Source organism: Agelaius phoeniceus, assembly GCF_051311805.1.
Source record: "Agelaius phoeniceus isolate bAgePho1 chromosome W unlocalized genomic scaffold, bAgePho1.hap1 SUPER_W_unloc_2, whole genome shotgun sequence".
Lineage (NCBI taxonomy): Eukaryota > Metazoa > Chordata > Aves > Passeriformes > Icteridae > Agelaius > Agelaius phoeniceus.
The window spans coordinates 4,989,413-5,007,949 of NW_027509867.1; the positions used below are offsets into that span (position 1 = coordinate 4,989,413).

The 18,537-nt window shown below is 50.5% G+C and overlaps 1 protein-coding gene across 1 annotated transcript in view; it reads left to right on the forward strand.

Annotated features, from left to right (window-relative positions):
• LOC143692675 (uncharacterized) overlaps window positions 1-18,537 on the forward strand; it is a 169,624-nt gene that overhangs the window by 130,285 nt on the left and 20,802 nt on the right. Inside the window, exon 3 of the mRNA XM_077172922.1 lies at window positions 4,645-4,996. Coding sequence (XP_077029037.1) covers window positions 4,645-4,996 — 352 coding nt within the window. The remainder of the gene's footprint in view (window positions 1-4,644; window positions 4,997-18,537) is intronic.

Here is an 18,537-nt window from a genome sequence, read left to right on the forward strand (position 1 = left end):
ATGCATTTGGTTCCATCTTACATTGCAGCCTGAAACAGTGGGGGAATCCCTGCTCAGGGGGTGAACACCACCCCCCTTACCCAAACTGGCTCAGGTGTAAAACCCCCACCCCGGGAAGGCCACACACACAGGGGACAATGTCACACTTGCCCTGCCCCAGGGGAGGTCTCTGTCCCTGTCACTCCCTTGCTCTCCCTCCTTTTCTCTTTCTTTCCAAATCTCTCTCTACCTCACATTTACTGTTTTATAAAATCCACCTTGGATTTGGTCTTGTTAGCACCTTAATTGAGGTGGAGGCATCTCCCCGGAAATTTTCTTATCCAGATTGCAACATTATTTTGGCACAGTGAGTTCAGGGCACTGTTGTCTGTCCCCAAGTGCTTTTGACAACAGCATGGTTCCCTCCACTGAGGAGGTTGTGGCTCTTTTTGGAAGAACCCTCAGAAACCTGGAAACAGTCCCTCCTTCCTCCTGGGGAACTTATGGTAGAACTGATGAGAAAAATGGCTGTTGTTGGTGGCCAGTGAAAAAGAAAATATTTTGTTGTCCTTCCTTGAAAAGTTTATTAAAATCACGGGAGGAAAGGGAGGAAATGTAACCAGTGACACTAACAAGTTCATCCACCCTATGGTGAGGAACACCAGGCTGCTAAAAGTCCCACAAGAAGCCCAGGTCAAGTAGCTAAATTCCCAAATAACTCCAGCCAGGGGCCTCCAGGAGGATTTTTTTGGAGAGTGTTCAGAGCTGGCAGATCCCGGACTCGAGCCCCGGGTATCTCCGGGCTCCCTAAGAGGAGCTTTTTCGGGGGCAGAGGAGCCGCCATCGCCCCTCGGGAGAGTCCCGGGGGTCCACGTGGGGATGGCCCGGTACCGACGGGGCGGGACATTGGTTTTGGGGATCCCCGTGAGAGCCGGGGCTGTGGAACGGGGGACCCCCGGGGCGGGGAGAGGGGAAGGGGCGATACTGGAGCTGGGGCACCCCCGGCAGCCCGGAGATGAGGTGGGGACGGGACCCCCTGACCCTGACAGGGGCGCGTCCTGGGGTGACTTCATGATGCTCGTGCCCCATCGGTCCCTTTAGCCCAGAAATGAGTTCTGCACCTTTAAGGCCGGTTCTGAGAGCCAAGGGGAGGAGGAAGAAGCTGCAGTTTGTTTTCAGACACTGCACTCACTCCTCCATATTCCGGCTCCTGGATGGACAGAGGGCGGGACAGAGCTCTCCTTTGCTTTTAGTTAGTTTTTAGCTCTCTGAGGCAGAGAAGTTCCCTGGACTGTGGTTTTTCTTTTTCTTTGGAGCTGTTTAAACCTGCTCTGGACTGAACAACCAGAACACCACCGGCAGCTCCCACCTGTGGCCCACCGGGCTGAGCCTGGGCCGTGGCATTTCCAATACAGGCGGGACTGATAAGAGACTGATAAGAGACTGATAAGAGACTGATAAGACAGTGAGTGAGCCAAGCCCCAGCCCAAGGAAGGATTTTTGGAGTTTGTCACCTATTTTCCAGCAGCAGGAGGTTTTATTGGTTAATATTGTTCAATTTTTGTGCTGGTGAATGCTTTGCCTGTTAAATAAAGTGTTTTTTTCACTTTTCTCCAAGGAAATATTTTCCCAAACTGGCTGAGGGTGGGGCTGCTGAATCTGCATTCTAGAGGAAACCCCTTTCAGGAGTTTTCTCCCAAAATTGCGCTAAAGCAGGACAGGGTGGTGGGAAGAGGGGGGGAACCCCAAGTGGCTGGATTGAGGGGAGGCTGGAGAGAGGGACCTTGGGACCCCAAAATCTGCCTGCATCCCTTAGCAGGACCCTGGAGAGGGGGGATCCCCAGGACCCATGGGATCCCCAACAGCCCTGAGATGGGGGGACCACCAGAACCCCAGAGGGTTGAGACTGGAAATGGGACACTCCTGGTGGCTTTTTTTTTATTCACTCTTGATTTTTGAAGGTTTCTATGGACACCAGATGACTTCTAGAGATGGACTTGGGCAAGAGGAATCCCCAACCCAAGGCATTCACACCTTGTTTCTCCCCAAATCAGTATTTTCCCCAAACCTTCCCACAGTGACATCCCCTCCTGTCCTGCTCTGGGTGAGCTCAGTCCCAAACCTGACCCTGATCCTGGTCTCAATCTCACTCCATGTTTAGACACACTCACAGTTCTGTATTAAATCACATCCTAGTCCCAGACTCGTCTAGCCCCAGACCCAATCCCAAGCCCAGCCCTAAAGCCAAGCCCATGTCTAGCCTTAACCCCAATCCCAGCTCTAATCCAAATCTCAGCCCCAACTCCAAGCCCAGACCCAATTCCAGCCCCTTCCTAAATCCTCAGCCCCAAACCAAATCCCAGGTTCAGCCCTTCTGGGGGTTTGGGGGTGTCCCTGTCCCTGTGACCCCGATGATGTTTGGGTGGGGTCCCAGCAGGGCTGAGAGGGACAGAGACCCCCCTGGCCTCCCCAGGGGTGAGAAGGTGGCAGAGCCCCCCCAGCCCCGAGCAGCCTCAGCGGTGAGAGGGACACAGAGCCCCTGGTGCCCAGCCCTGCACAGGCATTGCCTGAGGCCAGAGGGATGGAGACCCCCCGAGCATCCCCCAGGGCCAGTGGACAGAGAGCCCTGAGCATCCCCTGGGCTGAGAGGGACAGAGACTGCCCCGAGCACCCCCTGGCACAGGGGAGAGAGGGAGGGAGACCCCCCAGGCATTCCCTGGGTGAGAATGATGGAGACCCCTGGGGAATGGCCTGGGGTGACAGGGACAGGGACACCCCTGGGGAATGGCCTGGGGTGACAGGGACACCCCTGGGGAATGGCCTGGGGTGACAGGGACAGGGACACCCCTGGGGAATGGCCTGGGGTGACAGCGACAGGGACAGCCCTGGGGAATGGCCTGGGGTCACAGGGACGGGGACACCCCTGGGGAATGGCCTGGGGTGACAGGGACAGGGACACCCCCTGGGGAATGGCCTGGGGTGACAGGGACAGGGACAACCCTCCCAAGCCCCTCCCAAGCATCCCCAAGGGCGAGTGGCACAGAGACCCCTTGAGCATCCCCTGGGCACCGGACAAAGTAAAGTTGTTTCTTGACAAAAATCAAACTTCACCCTACAGAAAATGCCTTGAATTTGCTCTTCCCACAAGTCACTTGTGGTGAAAACGCAAACAAATCCCAAAATTTAATAAACTGACACTAGAAGCAATTCTGTGGCAATTCCAAAATCCATTGGTCCTGCACAGCTCCAGCTCAGCTGCTGGCAGGTTCCAATATAAGAAAAGTGGAAATTCGGCCCAATATATTGCGATACCTCTTTTATGAAAAGAGTATGAAAAGAAAGGGAAAGCTCTGTGTAGATGTCACAAAGGTGACAGGGACAAAAGAAAAATTATTCTTAGATTTGGCAAAGCCCCCGGCCTGTGAAAGAGAAAAGGGGGGACAGCCACAGAGTGACAGGGACAGAGACCTCCCCTGGGGCAGGGCAAGTGTGACATTGTCCCCTGTGTGTGTGGCCTTCCCAGGGTAGGGGTTTTACACCTGAGCCAGTTTGGGTAAGGGGGGTGGTGTTCACCCCCTGAGCAGGGATTCCCCCACTGTTTCAGGCTGCAATGTAAGATGGAACCAAATGCATGTTTTCAATCCCCATCTTCATCAACTGCTCTAAACAGGTGGGGCAGTGTTCTTGATCTCTTCCATGACTCAGCCCTGATAACGCCCTCCAGGGGAGATATCTTCTGGGAATGGGCCATTGAGTGTCACTGCAGGACTGATCAAATTCCATCCTCCCATTGTGGGATGCTCCACCCAGGGGGAGGATCCAAGCATTCCTACCTGGATATAAGCTGAGCCTTGCAACACCAGGAGCAGCTTGCCTACTGGATTCCCAGAGGACAAGAGCTCCAGAACCACCCCTGGACCTTCAGAGGAAGACCAGACCCTTCTACAGGATCACTGCTTGGACAGAATCATGTTCATCACTCCCACAGGACTGCAGCCACCATTTAATGGGACTGCTGCCACCACCCTGACCAGCAACAGGGTGTCAGGTTATATCCTGACTCTGTCAGTTTAAGGCAGTGTTTCTGTATCATTGCCTTGATCTTCTTTTCTTTTTAAATTGTAATTATCACTTAGACCCTCCCCAGTTTTACCTTGAAACCAGTAAAAAATTCAATGGGCTCATCCCTTGCTTTCCTCCCAAAGCAGGATTTCACATCCCCAAACCTCTGCCAGATGGAGGAGGAGGCTGTGAGGAAGAGGAAGGAGCCCTGGGATACCCAGGCAGGTGAGGAGGAAGTCAATGCCCCTTTCCCCCTCTCTCCTGCTCCATCTCCCAGCCCAGCACAGCCCCCGGCTGCAGGACAACCCTGCTGCCAACCCTGTCCTGCCGGGGATGCATTGGGGAGATCTCCTTCCCCTTCCCTCTGGCACGGAGGCAAATCCCATCCTCTCCTTGTCCTTCCTCCCCCAGAGAAGGAGCTGAGGATGGAGACCATGGAGGACAACTCTCCATGGCAGAACCTCATGGAAGAGGCCGTTTTGAGTGACTCCACAGTGCAGAATTGCAATGGAGAGGAAAAGGCCTGGAGATGCCACAGGAGGAGGGGCTGCAAACCCAGCCCAGGGTGCTCTGAGGAGGAAAGACCCACCCTGAGCCAGGAAGGTGGACAGAGCTTCAGCCAGAGCTCAGAGGTGGTGGTCCATGAGCAGCTTCACAATGGGGAGAAGCCACACAAGTGCTTGGAGTGTGGGAAGAGCTTCAGGCAGAGCAGCACCCTGATCAGCCACCAGATGATCCACACTGGGGAATGGCCCTATGAGTGTGGGGAGTGTGGGAAGGGCTTCAGCTGCAGCTCCACCCTTGTGACCCACCAACGCATCCACACTGGGGAGAGGCCCTACGAGTGTCCTGAGTGCCAGAAGAGGTTTCACACCAGCTCTGATCTCGCCAGGCACCAGCAGATTCACTCAGAGGAGAGGCCCTTCCACTGCCCTGACTGTGGGAAGGGCTTCAAGTGCAACTTCACCCTCATCAGGCACCAGCTCATCCACACTGGGAAGAGGTACTACGAGTGTTCCCAGTGTGGGAAGAGCTTCACCCAGAGCTCTGACCTGACCAAACACCAACAGAGGCACCAGTAAGGAATGTCCTACAAATGCCCCAAGTGCAGGAGGAGCTTCGTGTACTGCTCCAGCTTCATCCCCCATTGGAGGATCTCTATTGGGAAAAGCCCTGGAGATCCATTTTCCCTGTGATCCATGCTGGGAAGACACTTGCACCTTTTCCTGCCTCTTCCAATGACATGATGTGGGATTGAAGAACATGAGGGTGTGGCCATGGCCCTGTCATTACATTCACTCCAACATCAGGCCTTTGCCAGGGGTAGGAAAGGGACTCTCTCTCTCTCTGCCTGAGGAGAAGTGTGTCCTTTCCAGACAGAGGAAATTGTGGCCAGGAAGAGTCAGTTGTGTTTTAGTTTTCCCTGTAAACAGTTTTATTTATCCCTTCTGTTATCAATATCGTTTCTGTTCCTGTTTGTTCCTATCTCATTGCTGTTCCCAATAAATTGTTCTTATCCCAGCCTGGGATCTTTGCCTTTTGTGCTTTCCATGGGAGGCGGGAGGGCAGCGAGGGCAGCGCGGTTTTAGCGGGAGCAGGAAATTGGGGAATCCCATTCCTGTAGCCCGGCCCGTGGAAACCGAGCATCCCAGCTGGTGCCAGCCCTGGTGGCCATGGCAGCAGCCTTGGGAGCGGGTCCCTGGCTGGGGCTGTGGGAACCTCTTCCCTCTGGTGCCCAGGGACAGGAGTGGAGGGAGCAGCTGCAGCTGAGTTGGGGCAGGCTCAGCTTGGATCTCAGGAAAAGCTTTTTCCCTGTAGCCTGCTCTGCGGCCACGGGAGCTGAACTAATGCCAGCCAGCTGCTCCCGGTGCGTGGCCGGAGGAGAGCACAAGATCTGCCACTCCTGGGTTCTCCTCGAAAACCCTCGGGTAGTGGCGCTGTCTGTGGCCTCAGGGGCGCAGGCTACGAAGTCCCAAGATAAAGGAAGGAGAGAGTGCACACTTTGTGGATGCCAAGGTGCTTTATTTCCCAGGCAGGACCAGTGATGGGTGTCAGAGGAGGATGGCTTAGGGAGGCACTGATAATGGGAATGAGCGTGACAGGAGGAGACACAAGGTGACCAATAAACGAAGATCAGGGGAGGAGCGTGGGATACAGCTGGACCAATAAGGATTACATAAGGGCGGGAAGAGCCTGTGGAGGCAAATCATACATTGAGTAAGGATGATTGACACGGAAGGTTCTCGAAATAAAGAGGGGTGGTTGCAATGATAGGCAGGGGAAGTGGGCAGCACCAGGAGGGAGGAAATAAACTTATAAGGGAATAAAGGGAAGGATCAAGGGATCAGTCACCTTGAGGGACAAGCCATTGGCGGGAAAACAAGGGGTAACCAGCTTAGGGAGAAACCATTATGAGGGAAGTACACGGGGGGAACCGAGGGCCAAACCATATTTCTAACTTATAAAGGGATAAACAACTTCACAACTGAACTCATATAAACATTTTAAAACACACGACAGCCACAGAGCAGTTAGACCCGTTTCTGGGGCCCAATATTTATACATGGGAGGAAATGCAACCATTAATGATTATGTTGTTCACACCAGAAGAAAGACACACGATCCGAGCGGCTGGGATACAAATATGGGAAAGGGAGCATGTGCAAGGACCTCCTGGGGATCTGAAAATGCCCATAGTGCGCTCCACCAGGGACCACAGCAGCACTGGGGGGAGGCAAGACATGGAGGAATATAGAACATTGATTATAAGAGGCCTCAAAGAAGCAGCTCCACTTAACCAAAATGCCCATGAGGCTTTCAATGAGCAGCAAAAGAGCAAAGAAACCCCCACAGAGTGTTTAGAAAGGTTGAGGAAAAATATAAGGCAGTATTCAGGAGTTGACCCTGACACGGTGGCTGGACAGATCTTACTAAAGATAAATTTTCTTACTCACATCTGGCCAGATATACAGAGAAAATTAGAAAAGTTAGATGGTTGGCAAGAATGGAGGTTAGAAGACCTTTTAAGGGAAGCACAGAAGGTGTATGTAAAAAGGGATGAAGGGAAGGCCAAGGCAAAATCAAAGGTAATGGTAACTGCCATTAGGGAAGGAAACCAGCATGCAAAGAACAACTCAGGTAAGGGAGGGAGATTCCAAGTGCGGGAAGATAGGTGGAGGGAGGATGCAGGCCCCTGGGCCTCCACACAAAAAGGAGAGTTTAGGAAACAAGGGAACCCAGGACCAGTTTGCTTTTCCTGTAAAGAGAGTGGGCATATAAGAAAGAATTGCCCCCAGAAGGAAAAGGATCTGAGGGTCTATGAGACTGAGCAAAAAGGAAAAGTGGAAGACTAGGGGTGTCAGGGGCTCTACCTCCTGGGGACAGAATACCATCAGGAGCCCTTGATAACTTTAAAAATAGATCCCCAGGAGGAAGAATTTAAATTCTTAGTAGGCACAGGGGCTGAAAGAACTTGTGTTTGTAGAATCCTAAAGGGGTGCAGAAAGAGTCAAGATACTGTGCAAGTAGTAGGTGCTAAAGGGAAAGGGTTCAAAGCGTCAGTTGTAAAGCAAATAAAGTTTGAAGGAACAAATAAAATAGGAATCAGGGATGTTCTATTAGTTCCAGATGCAGGGTGAAATTTATTAGGACAGGATTTACAGGTGCAGTTTGACATTGGAGTGCTTCTAGAGTAAGGGAAAATGATAGTTAAGCTTCTCCAATTAAGGGAAGAAGATGGGGAGAAAATTTATGAGATAGTGTGGGCAAAACCAAAAAACGAGGCAAATTGAACATGAAACCTATAGTAATAAAAATAGTTAATGAAAACCATCCAGTTTGGGTAGAACAATATCCACTTTCTCTGGAGGGGAGACAAGGACTCCAGCCGCTGATCCAGGACCTACTTGAGGACAGGACCTTAGAACCATGTATGTCCCCCCATAATACACCCATATTACCAGTAAAGAAGTCAGATGGGACTTACAGGCTTGTCCAAGATTTGAGAGAAGTGAACAAAAGAACAGTGAATCGGTACCCCGTAGTGCCTAATCCCTATACACTATTGAGTAATACCCCCCAGCACACCAGTGGTTTAGTGTCATAGACCTAAAAGATGCTTTTTGGGTGTGCCCACTGGCAGAGCAAAGTGGGATATATTTACCTTTGAATGGGAGAACCCTGATTCTGGGAGGAAACAACAGCTTCAGTGGACTGGGTTACCCCAAAGGTTTTCCGAATCCCCAAACCTCTTTGGTCAAACCCTAGGAGAAGTACTACAACTCTTCTCCATTAAACCTGAGATAAAGCTCATCCAATATGTAAATTATTTGCTTCTCTCAGGACAGGAAGAAAAAGAAGTTTGGGAATCCACCATAGTGTTGTTAAATTTTCTGGGGGAACAAGGACTTTGGATATTAAAAGAGAAACTTGATTTTGTAGAGAGGGAAGTAAAATACCAAGGACGTGATTTGTCAAGGGAGCTGGCGGCTGAACCCTGAGAGAATTACAGGGATTGCTTCAGTCCCACTGCCAAAAACTAAGAGGGAAGTCAGAAGGTTTTTAGGCCTGTTGGGATATTGTAGGCTATGGATTGAAGGATACACGCAGGCCATCCAGTTCTTGTATGAAAAGTTAGTGGAAGAGATTAGGTGGGAAAAAGACAATGAACAAAAGTTTGAAGCTTTAAAGCAAAAATCAGTCAGTGCACTGGCACAGAGTCTTCCTGCATTAGACAAACCCTTCTGTCTGTTTGTGGATCTAGAAAGAGGGGTAGCACATGGAGTGTTAGCCCAGGACTGGGGAGGATCCAGGAAACCAGTGGCCTATTTATCAAAACTGCTAGACCCCGTCAGCCGGGGGTGGCCAACCTGCATTCAGGCTGTGGCAGTGACTGCCCTACTCATAGCAGAAAGCAAAAACTTACCCTTTGGGGGAAAATTGAAGATATATATCCCAAACTTGGTAAGGAGTATCCTGAGCCAAAAGGCTGAGAAATGGCTCACTGATTCCCGACTGCTAAAGTATGAAGCCATCTTAATAGATAATGGTTTAGTGCTGATCATGAGTAACCAACTCAATCCTGCCCAGTTTTTGTATGGAGAACCATACAAGTGAGGAATTAATACATAATTGCCTAGAGGTTATAAAATATCAAACTAAAGTAAGAGAGGACCTAACAGATCAACCACTCCAAGGTGGAAAATGACTGAACATCAATGGATCTTCACAGGTAATAAAGGGGCACAGGGTATCGGGGTACACTATAGTGCATGAAGGGTTGGTGGCCATTGAAAAGAGAAAGTTACCTTCCAACTGGTCAGCATGTGATCTATAGCATGTGAACTATATGCCCTAAAATGAGCTCTGGAAATATTAGCATGGAAAAGGAGAACAATATATACAGGACTCAAAATACACTTTTGGAATAGTGCATACCTTTGGAAAAAATTTGGGAAGAGAGGGGGCTAATAAATTCAAAGGGAAAGGGACTGATTCATGAAAAAATTATTTTAGAAGAGTTAGAAACCTTACAATTACCAGAGGAAGTAGCAGTGGTGTATGTTAAAGGACATCAAAAAAGGGTGACTCAAACGGCGCAAGGGAACAATGAAGCCGATTTAGAAGCTTAAAATGCAACTGAATCAGAGACAGAAAAACTAATAATAGTATTAACACCCATGAGAGAAATGCAAGAAATTCCCATATTCATGGGACAGAAGAAGAAGAAGTCCTCAAAACAGTAGCCAAGAAAGATAATGAAGGGAAGTGGAGATCAGCAGATGGGAGGCAAATGTTGAATAATCCTGTTGCCAGGAAAATGCTAGAAGGCATACATGGAACAACACATTGGGGTACACAAGTGCTAAGTGATCAATTTCTAAGGGATTGGGGATGCACAGGAATTTTTGGGATAGCTAAGCAAGTAACTGAACAGGGTGTGATATGTCAACAAGTGAATAGGAAAATAATGAGGAAAACACCCAGAGGAGGGTGAGAACTGGCCTTAAGTCTCTTTAAAAACATCCAAGTAGACTTTACTGAGCTTCCCCAGGTACAACAGTGGAAGTTTTTGCCGGTGATAGTAGATCATGTGACTCATTGGGTAGAGGTGATACCCACTGTGAAAGCCAATGCCAGTGAAGTGAGTAAAACATTTCTAAAATGAATCATTCCCCAATATGGGATGGCAAACAGGATTGATTCCGACTGGGGAACTCATTTCACATCAAAGATATTGCAGAAAGTTTTTTAGGCCCTGGGAGTAAAATGGGAATTACACACTCCAAGGCATCCACAGAGTTTCTGGTCAGGTTGAAAGAATGAATCCAACTCTTATAGGAGCTCTAGTTAAGGTAATGATCGAAACCCAAATGTCATGGATAAAATGTCTCCCTTTGGCCTTATTAAGAATTAGAACCCAACCCCAGTCAGATCTGGGGGTGTCACCCTATGAAATGATGTTTGGGTTTCCCTTCCTGACCTCACCCCAGAAGGCTGCCACCTATGAGGAAGGGGAAGCCAATGCCAAGAAATAAGTGATGTCTACAGCACAAACCTTAGAAGGGCTAAGACATAAAGGGGCAATTCCTCAAACTACCACCCTGGATTTCAGAATCCATAATATTAATCCCAGGGATTGGGTGATGATTAAGCCATGGAGAGATCAGCCTCTAACTCCCCAGTGGGAAGGTCCCTTTCAGGCACCGCTCACCACCGAATCGGCTGTGCGAGCTGCAGAGCGGGGATGGACTCATGGCAACAGAGTCAAAGGCCCAGGAGAAGAACCCAAAGAGTGGACTGTAACATCCAGGCTGGGTGAAACAAGATTGACTCTCAAGCAGAGACTGAAAGACAACCAGGAAAACACCAAGACGCCCAAAAAGTAGAGTCAAGCTTCCATCAACCAGCTAGGGAACTGTCTTGCTGTTTTCATGGGTGAGAATTACCAGCATCTGTTGAGGGGAAACACACAAGGGACTGTAAAAGGCAATGGGACAGCTTCTTCAAGAAAATAAGACAAAGGAAGGAAGGCAAGACCAGGTTGGCCCCTTTGTTTGCTACCAAGAAGGCTCCATAGCCCTGCTGTGGGTAGCAACCCCGTGGGCATGGTAAGGTGGGGACAAAAGGCCATACCAGACCTCTGTAATTCCTCAGTTCTCTTTTAATTCAACAGGGACTGGAGGGCAGGACCGAGTTGGCCTCTGTACTCACCCCTAAGATGCACCAACTATGGGTAGCAGCCACACAGGCACGGTAGATGGGAGTCAAAGCCATACTGGACCACTGGGATGCCATTATGACCATTCCAAATGAGTGTGTCTAATGAAAAACCTGAGATTTTTTCTCCTATTCCCACTGTCCTTGCCCACATCCACAGATGGTGGTATGACTCATTTAAGAGACAAAGAAAATTTTTTACTTAACTGTTTGAGCAAAATGACTTATAGAAAAAGAAAAAGGGGGCTTGTTATAGATGCGTAATCCTATGGTTGACTCTCACAATTAAGGGCTGGATATTAAATACATGTTAGGAGAAGTTTTGTAGCTGTACAGTTATCCTTCCCCTCCCCCTAGCATTGTTATCACAGGATGGCCTCAGTAGTTGGGGCATTTGGGAGGGTTGGCTTGTTACTATGGCAGCACCTGACTGTGGTGATGTTCACAGGGGATCTTGGATGAGGGAAGAGATGAGAATGTTGACTCCATGTTTCAGAAGGTTTATTTATTATTTTATTATATATATTACATTAAAACTATGCTAAAAGAATAGAAGAAAAGGTTTCATCAGAAGGCTAGCTAAGCTAAGAATAGAATGGAATGATAACAAAAGCTTCTGTCTCAAACAGAGAGTCCAAGCCAGCTGACCATGATTGGCCATTAATTAGAAACAACTCTATGAGACCAATCACAGATCCACCTGTTGCATTCCACAGCAGCAGATAACCATTGGTTACATTTTGTTCCTGAGGCCTCTCAGCTTCTCAGGAGGAACCATCCTAAAGAAAGGATTTTTCATGAAAAGATGTCTGCAACACCTGACCTCCAATCAAGGTGTGAGACAGTGACCTCCACCACTGGACAGTGAAGAAGGAGTCGATTGACAAGACTTTGGGAGGGGCCAGAGGTATAAAAGACAGAACATCCATTTTGTAAATGAGCACATCGTGACTGAATCCTTTGCTTCTTGCACTGTATTATTTTCTTTATTCAGTCTTCTGTTGTATTTTGATAAGATCTTGATATTTTAAATTTTTGAAAGTGAAAATTGTTTCTCACATGAGGTTGGGGAATGCGGGGCAAGGTTGTCCACACTGGGTCAACTCTCAAGGTAAAACTTCTCTGACCTGGTGAGACCTCCTTAGGAGCGGCCCTACATCAATATAAATCACAGAAAGCTGCAATCAGCTCTTCTCTAAAGAGAACAGTAATAAAATACACTCTTGAAAATAGGATTACTTATTGCTTAGAAGGTCAGTGAAATATTTCTTCACAACTGTAAAAGGAAATCTGCCTAATAAACACTCCAGAGCCGAGGGAAATCAAGGCAGAGCCATGGTGTGTCAGGACTTGCTTGACCCTAATGAGCCCCGTGGTGCATTTGGAGCTGAGCCCTGGAACCTCAGGGCCTGAGATTGCAGAAACTTTTCCAGGAGTCAAAGTCAGAGGAAAAACTCAGAGTGTCTCAAAGCATGAATGGTCCCACTGAGGTCCATCCCCAACACAGGCTCCTCATGGACTCCTTGAGGGGGGGGAGAATTGGGGGCCAGAATTGGAAAAAACACCTCTCAGAGATTCAGAGTGGAAAGGAACATCCAAAGTACCTTAAAAACCTTGAGTATCTGAAAGTATTAATGAGCCCCACTGAGTGTCAGTACAAAGCTCTCAAGGGACTCATTAAAGCAGATAATTGGGGCCATGATTGCACAAACCTCTCACAGAGTCTGTATCAAAAGGGAAACACCAAATACCTTAAAATAACTGAAGTACCTTGAAGCATTAATGAGCCCATGAGTGTCATTACTGATAAAGGCTCTCAAGGGACTAATTAAAGTAGATAATTGGCGGCTGCAACTGCACAATCCTTCTCACAGAGTCTGTATCAAAAGGGAAACACCAAGTACCTTCACATAACTCAAGTACCCTGAAGCATTAATGAGCCCCACTGAGTATTGTTACTGACAAAGCCTCTCCAGGGACTAATTACAGCAGATAATTGGAGGCCATGATTGCACAAAGCTCTCAGAGACTGCAAGGCAAAAGCCAAACCCCAAGTCCTTTGAAAAACCTGCAGTCCCTGCAGGGAGCATAAAGGAGCCCCCAGGGCCATTGCTGAGCAAGGCTCCCCAGGGACTCCTTGCAGCAGATCCTTGAGGCCACTGGGATGTGGGCTAGGGGGGGATGCTGAGGGCAGCACAAGGGGCTGACAGTGCCCAGCCTGGCTGGGGCTGTGCCAGGAGGCCCCAGGGCCTCAGGACAAGGTGTCTCCTCCCAGCCCTTGCTGGCACAGACCCTGCTGTGGCCCAGGGCACCAAGACTTGGCTTCTCTTTGTCCCCACCTGTCATCACTGCCTGCAGTTCTCTGATCTGCCTGGGGCCTGGGGACACTTGCTCAGTCATGTCCCTCAGTGGGACCCATTAAAAGTGCAAGAAACTTTGGAGTTGGATTCTGCCTTGGAGTTCTGCAGAGGTTTCTTCAGCTGCCTCTCAGGGACTGATGTTCAGGGCCTGAGCACAAAGGCCCAGAGGCTGATTAAAGTCCTTGTGCTGTGTCTGTGCTGCTGAGCTGGGCTGGGCTCCTGGCACAGAGGCAGCTCCTGCTCACCAAGAAGAGCTTCAAAAGCACATTTCTCTGGATGAGCAGCTCTTGTGCCAGCCCAGCAGGGCTGGGGCACTGCCTGCAGCCAGCCCGGGCACAGCACAGAGGCACAGAGAGCTTCAATCAGTCAGGGCTGGGAAGGGGCTGAGAAGTGCCTGGGGCACAATCACTGCCAGCCCTTGGCACAGGAACCTCTGGCTGCAGGACAGTGCAGCTGCAGCTCCTGGAGCCATCTCCTCAAGCTGGAACATGCCAATGCCTGCAGACTCTGTGAGTACAACTCTGAGGATTTCTGGGGCAGGGGAGGTGAAATGCTCATGGAGTTCTGACATGCTGAGCGGTTCTTAACATTCATAAAATATTTCCAAGAAAGGGTTTTTGATAAAAATGTGGAAACGTCCTAAGACTTTGTATTCAGTTTCCAACTATTGGAGAATGGCAGGAAGGGAGGGTTAAATATTAATGATAGTATGAATTATTAGTTATGAATTTTGTCAAGTGCCTGAGATACCTAAACTGTAATTTATTGGTTCACAGGAGATCCCTAATGTGCTTTCAGCCACTCTGCCCATGGACAGCAGCAGCATCACCTTTGCTGGAGCCATCAGGCTCAGTCTGAGCTGTCCTTTCTCCAAGCTGCAAACAGCACCTGCCCCCAGCCAGTTCCCTGCTAACAGGCAGGGTTCTGTAGGGCCAAGGAGAGTGCACAGAGATTTGGGGTCTGTGAGTGCTGGCAGGGAGAGATCAGGCAGAGGGAAACACCTGCAGGAGGAAAATCTGCAGGAAGCAGAGAGAAGATCAGGCAATGAGAGAAAACAAGGCCCAGCAATGCTGTGGCAGGGAGAGTTGAGAGATGCCCACAGGAGCCCCTGCAGTGCAGCCCCTCCCTCTGAACAAGCCCCCTCCCTCCTGTGCCCCAGCCAAGCCTCTGCCCTCAGGCCCGGGGCTCCAAGGCGTGCAGCCCCTCCTGTGCAGGCAGAGCTGCAGCAGAGCCGTGGGGCAGCTCTGCAGCCCCGGGCCCAGTTCCCTCTACAGAGCACAGGGCTGGGAGCAGCTGCCCGGCCCTGGGGGCTCTGGCAGGGGGCACAGCTGGCTCAGGGTGACGCTGTCCCCAGGGCCCGGCTCTGGGCAATGCTGTCAGTGCAGCCAGGGAAGGAGCTGCATCTCCCTCAATCCAATGCCATCAGAAGGACACTAGGGAGTCTCCCTGAGATTTCAGTCCAAGCTGGGAGCTCCAATCCAGGGTGCAAACCTGTCCTAGAGCATCTCTGAGGTAGAAGATTGATGGGGAAAGACAGACGTGTTCTGACACTGGAAATGCTGCTGGGTTGGTGAAATGAGCAGTGTGAGTCCTTGGCTGCAAGTGTGGATCTGGGCTGAGGTGGATCCATCTGCTCCCAGGAGTACCTGGTGACATTTTAAGGTAGAGCATGGGAAGGTGATCACCCTCCACCTGAGCAAGGTTAAAACCCAGAGAAACTCTGAACCAGTCAGAATGACAGACCATTGTCCCTCACTCTCCACTCATCACTTTGCCTCACAGAACTTGCTCTGTTCTCCATAAATGCAGCAGAATTGCTGAGGGTTTCTGATATCCAAGAATACCAGGAAAGACATGGGGGAGCTTAAAAAGAAAACCCCAGATCTTGAAAATACTAAACACCTTGTCTGTGTGTTACAGAGGAGGGTATATGGGAAATGGCTTTGATTTTGGTTATAGGTATCTGCTCCAACTCTTCACCGTCCTTTCTCCATGAACAGGTGCCCATGTGCAGCCCCAGCAAATGTCCAACAGCAGCTCCATCAGGCACTTCCTCCTGCTGGCATTGGCAGACACGCGGCAGCTGCAGCTCCTGCACTTCTGCCTCTTGCTGGGCATCTCCCTGGCTGCCCTCCTGGGCAACAGCCTCATCATCAGCGCCGTAGCCTGCGGCCACCACCTGCACACGCCCATGTTCTTCTTCCTGCTCAACCTGGCCCTCAGCGACCTGGGCTCCATCTGCACCACTGTCCCCAAAGCCATGCACAATTCCCTCTGGGACACCAGGGACATCTCCTACACTGGATGTGCTGCACAGGTTTTTCTGATTTTCTTCTTCATCTCAGCAGAGATTTTCCTCCTGACCATCATGTGCTACGACCGCTACGTGTCCATCTGCAAACCCCTGCACTACGGGACCCTGCTGGGCAGCAGAGCTTGTGCCCACATGGCAGCAGCTGCCTGGGCCAGTGCTTTTCTCAATGCTCTCATGCACACGGCCAATACATTTTCCCTGCCCCTGTGCCATGGCAATGCCCTGGACCAGTTCTTCTGTGAAATCCCCCCAGTCCTCAAGCTCTCCTGCTCTTACTCTTACCTCAGGGAACTTGGGCTCATTGCTGTTAGTGGCTGTTTGGTTTTTGGCTGTTTTGTGTTCATGGTTTTCTCCTATGTGCAGATCTTCAGGGCTGTGCTGAGGATCCCCTCTGAGCAGGGACGGCACAAAGCCTTTTCCACCTGCCTCCCTCACCTGGCTGTGGTCACTCTGTTCATCAGCACCTCTTTTTTTACCTACTTAAAGCCCCCCTCCATGTCCTCCCCATCCCTGGATCTGGCCCTGTCAGTTCTGTACTCGGTGGTGCCTCCAGCCCTGAACCCCCTCATCTACAGCCTGAGGAACCAGGAGCTCAAGGCTGCAGTGTGGAGACTGATGACTGGATGGTTTTGGAAACATTAAACTGCTGACCAATTTCTGTAAAACACCTGTAATAAAAGTCATATTTGATACTTTCTGTTAGTGTGGTTGTGGGGTCTTTTTATCTTTGTTTTAGTTTTTCATATTGTCCAAAAAGAAATGTCAATGTTTGTGCCATTTCTCATTTTGTTTCTCTTCACATTCCCTGTTGTCACAGACGGAGTCAAGGAGGGGCTGCACTATTGGTGGCTTTAAAGGAACTAAAGCATCTCTCAGCAGAGTTTTCTGCAGAGATGCCCTTGTGTTGCCTTCTCTGGAGCTGCAGCAGCAATGTCTGTGTGCAGAGCTGGGGCAGATCAGTGCTGGCCCAGCAGCTGTGCCCAGCAGCAGCAGCAGCAGCAGCACTTGGTGTTGCCAGTGCTGCTGCCGTGGCCCTGCCCCGCTGCCCTGGTGGCCCTGGTGTTGCTGCAGGGCCTGAGTGCTCTCGGGGCCGGGCACAGCCCTGGGGGTGGCAGTGCCGGGGCTGCAGCAGGGACAGGCCATGTAATATAAATCAACTCTGATAATTCTTTTGGGTTTGGTTGTGGGTTTGTTCCTTTTTCCCCCATGTTTAAGTTTTTCAATGTTGTCCACAAAAAAAAGCGATTAGTTTTGCCTTTTCTCATTTTGTTTCTTTCCATCTTCCCTGTGGCCACAGAATGCGTTGGCGAGGGGCTGCGCTCTTGGCAACTTTAAAGGAACTAAAGGATCTCCCAGCAAAATTTTTTCCAGAGATCCCATATGTTCCCTTCTCTGGAGCTGCAGCAGCAATGTCTGTGTGCAGAGCTGGGGGGCAGATCAGTGCTGGCACACTAGAAGCTCTGCTCCTGCTGGCCACACCATTCCTGAGCCAGGCCAGGAGCCATTGGCCTTCTTGGCCACCTGGGCACACTGCTGCCTCCTGTCCAGCATGCTGTCCATCAGTCCCTGCAGGTCCCTTTCTGCCTGGCTGCTCTCCAGCCACTCTGTCCCCAGCCTGTAGTGCTGCAGGGTTGTTGTGGCCAAAGTGCAGGACCTGGCACTGGGACTTGTTAAACCTCACCTTGTTGGATTTGGGCCCTGGATCCAGCCTGTCCTGGGCCCTGTGCAGAGCCCTCCCACCCTCCTGCAGATCCACACTCCAGACAACTTGGTGTCACCACGGTTCCATGAGGCCCCAGAGTGTCCCAATGGTCTCCATGATTCCATGTGGCCTCCCAGTGTCACAATGTCCCTTTGGTTCCATGGGACCCCTTGGAGTCACAAAGTCCCTTGGATCCTTGGGCCCTGCAGTGTCACAATTGCACCGTGGTCCCCCAAGGCCCTGCAGTGTCACAGTGGATCCTTGGTTCCATGAGGTCTGGCAGTGCAGCAATGCTCTCCTTGGTTCCACTGTGTCACAATGGCCTCTTGGTCCCAAGGGCCACCACAGTGTCAAACATGTTTCCTTCATTCCAGGAGTCCCTGAGGAGCAGCCCTGGCCCCTTGGTTCCATTGGGCCCTGCAGTGTCACAATGGCCCCATCATGACACCAGGTCCTGCTCTGTCACAATGCTCTGCATGGTTCCACAAGGCCCTGCAGGGTCACAGTGGCCTCTGTGATTCCAGGAGACCTCAGAGTGCCACAACGAATTCCTTGGTGCTGCAGTTTCACAATGGAGCCCTGGTGACACAAGATCCTGCAGTGTCCCCAGGGACCCTTGGTTCCATGGGGCACCACAGTTTCACAATTGTTCCCGCAGTTCCCAGAGTCCTTGCAATGGAGCAATGGCCCCTTGATTCCATGGTCCCCAGGCTCTCCCAAGGGTCTCCTTGGTTCCACAGTGGCACTTGGCCATGCAGTGTCACAATGGATCCTTGGTTCCACAAGGCCCTGAAGGGTCACAGTGGCCTCTGTGATGCCACCAGGACCCAGACTGTCACAATGGCCTCCTTGTTTCCATTCAGCCCCACAGTGTCACCATGGTCCCTTGGCTCTGTGCTGCC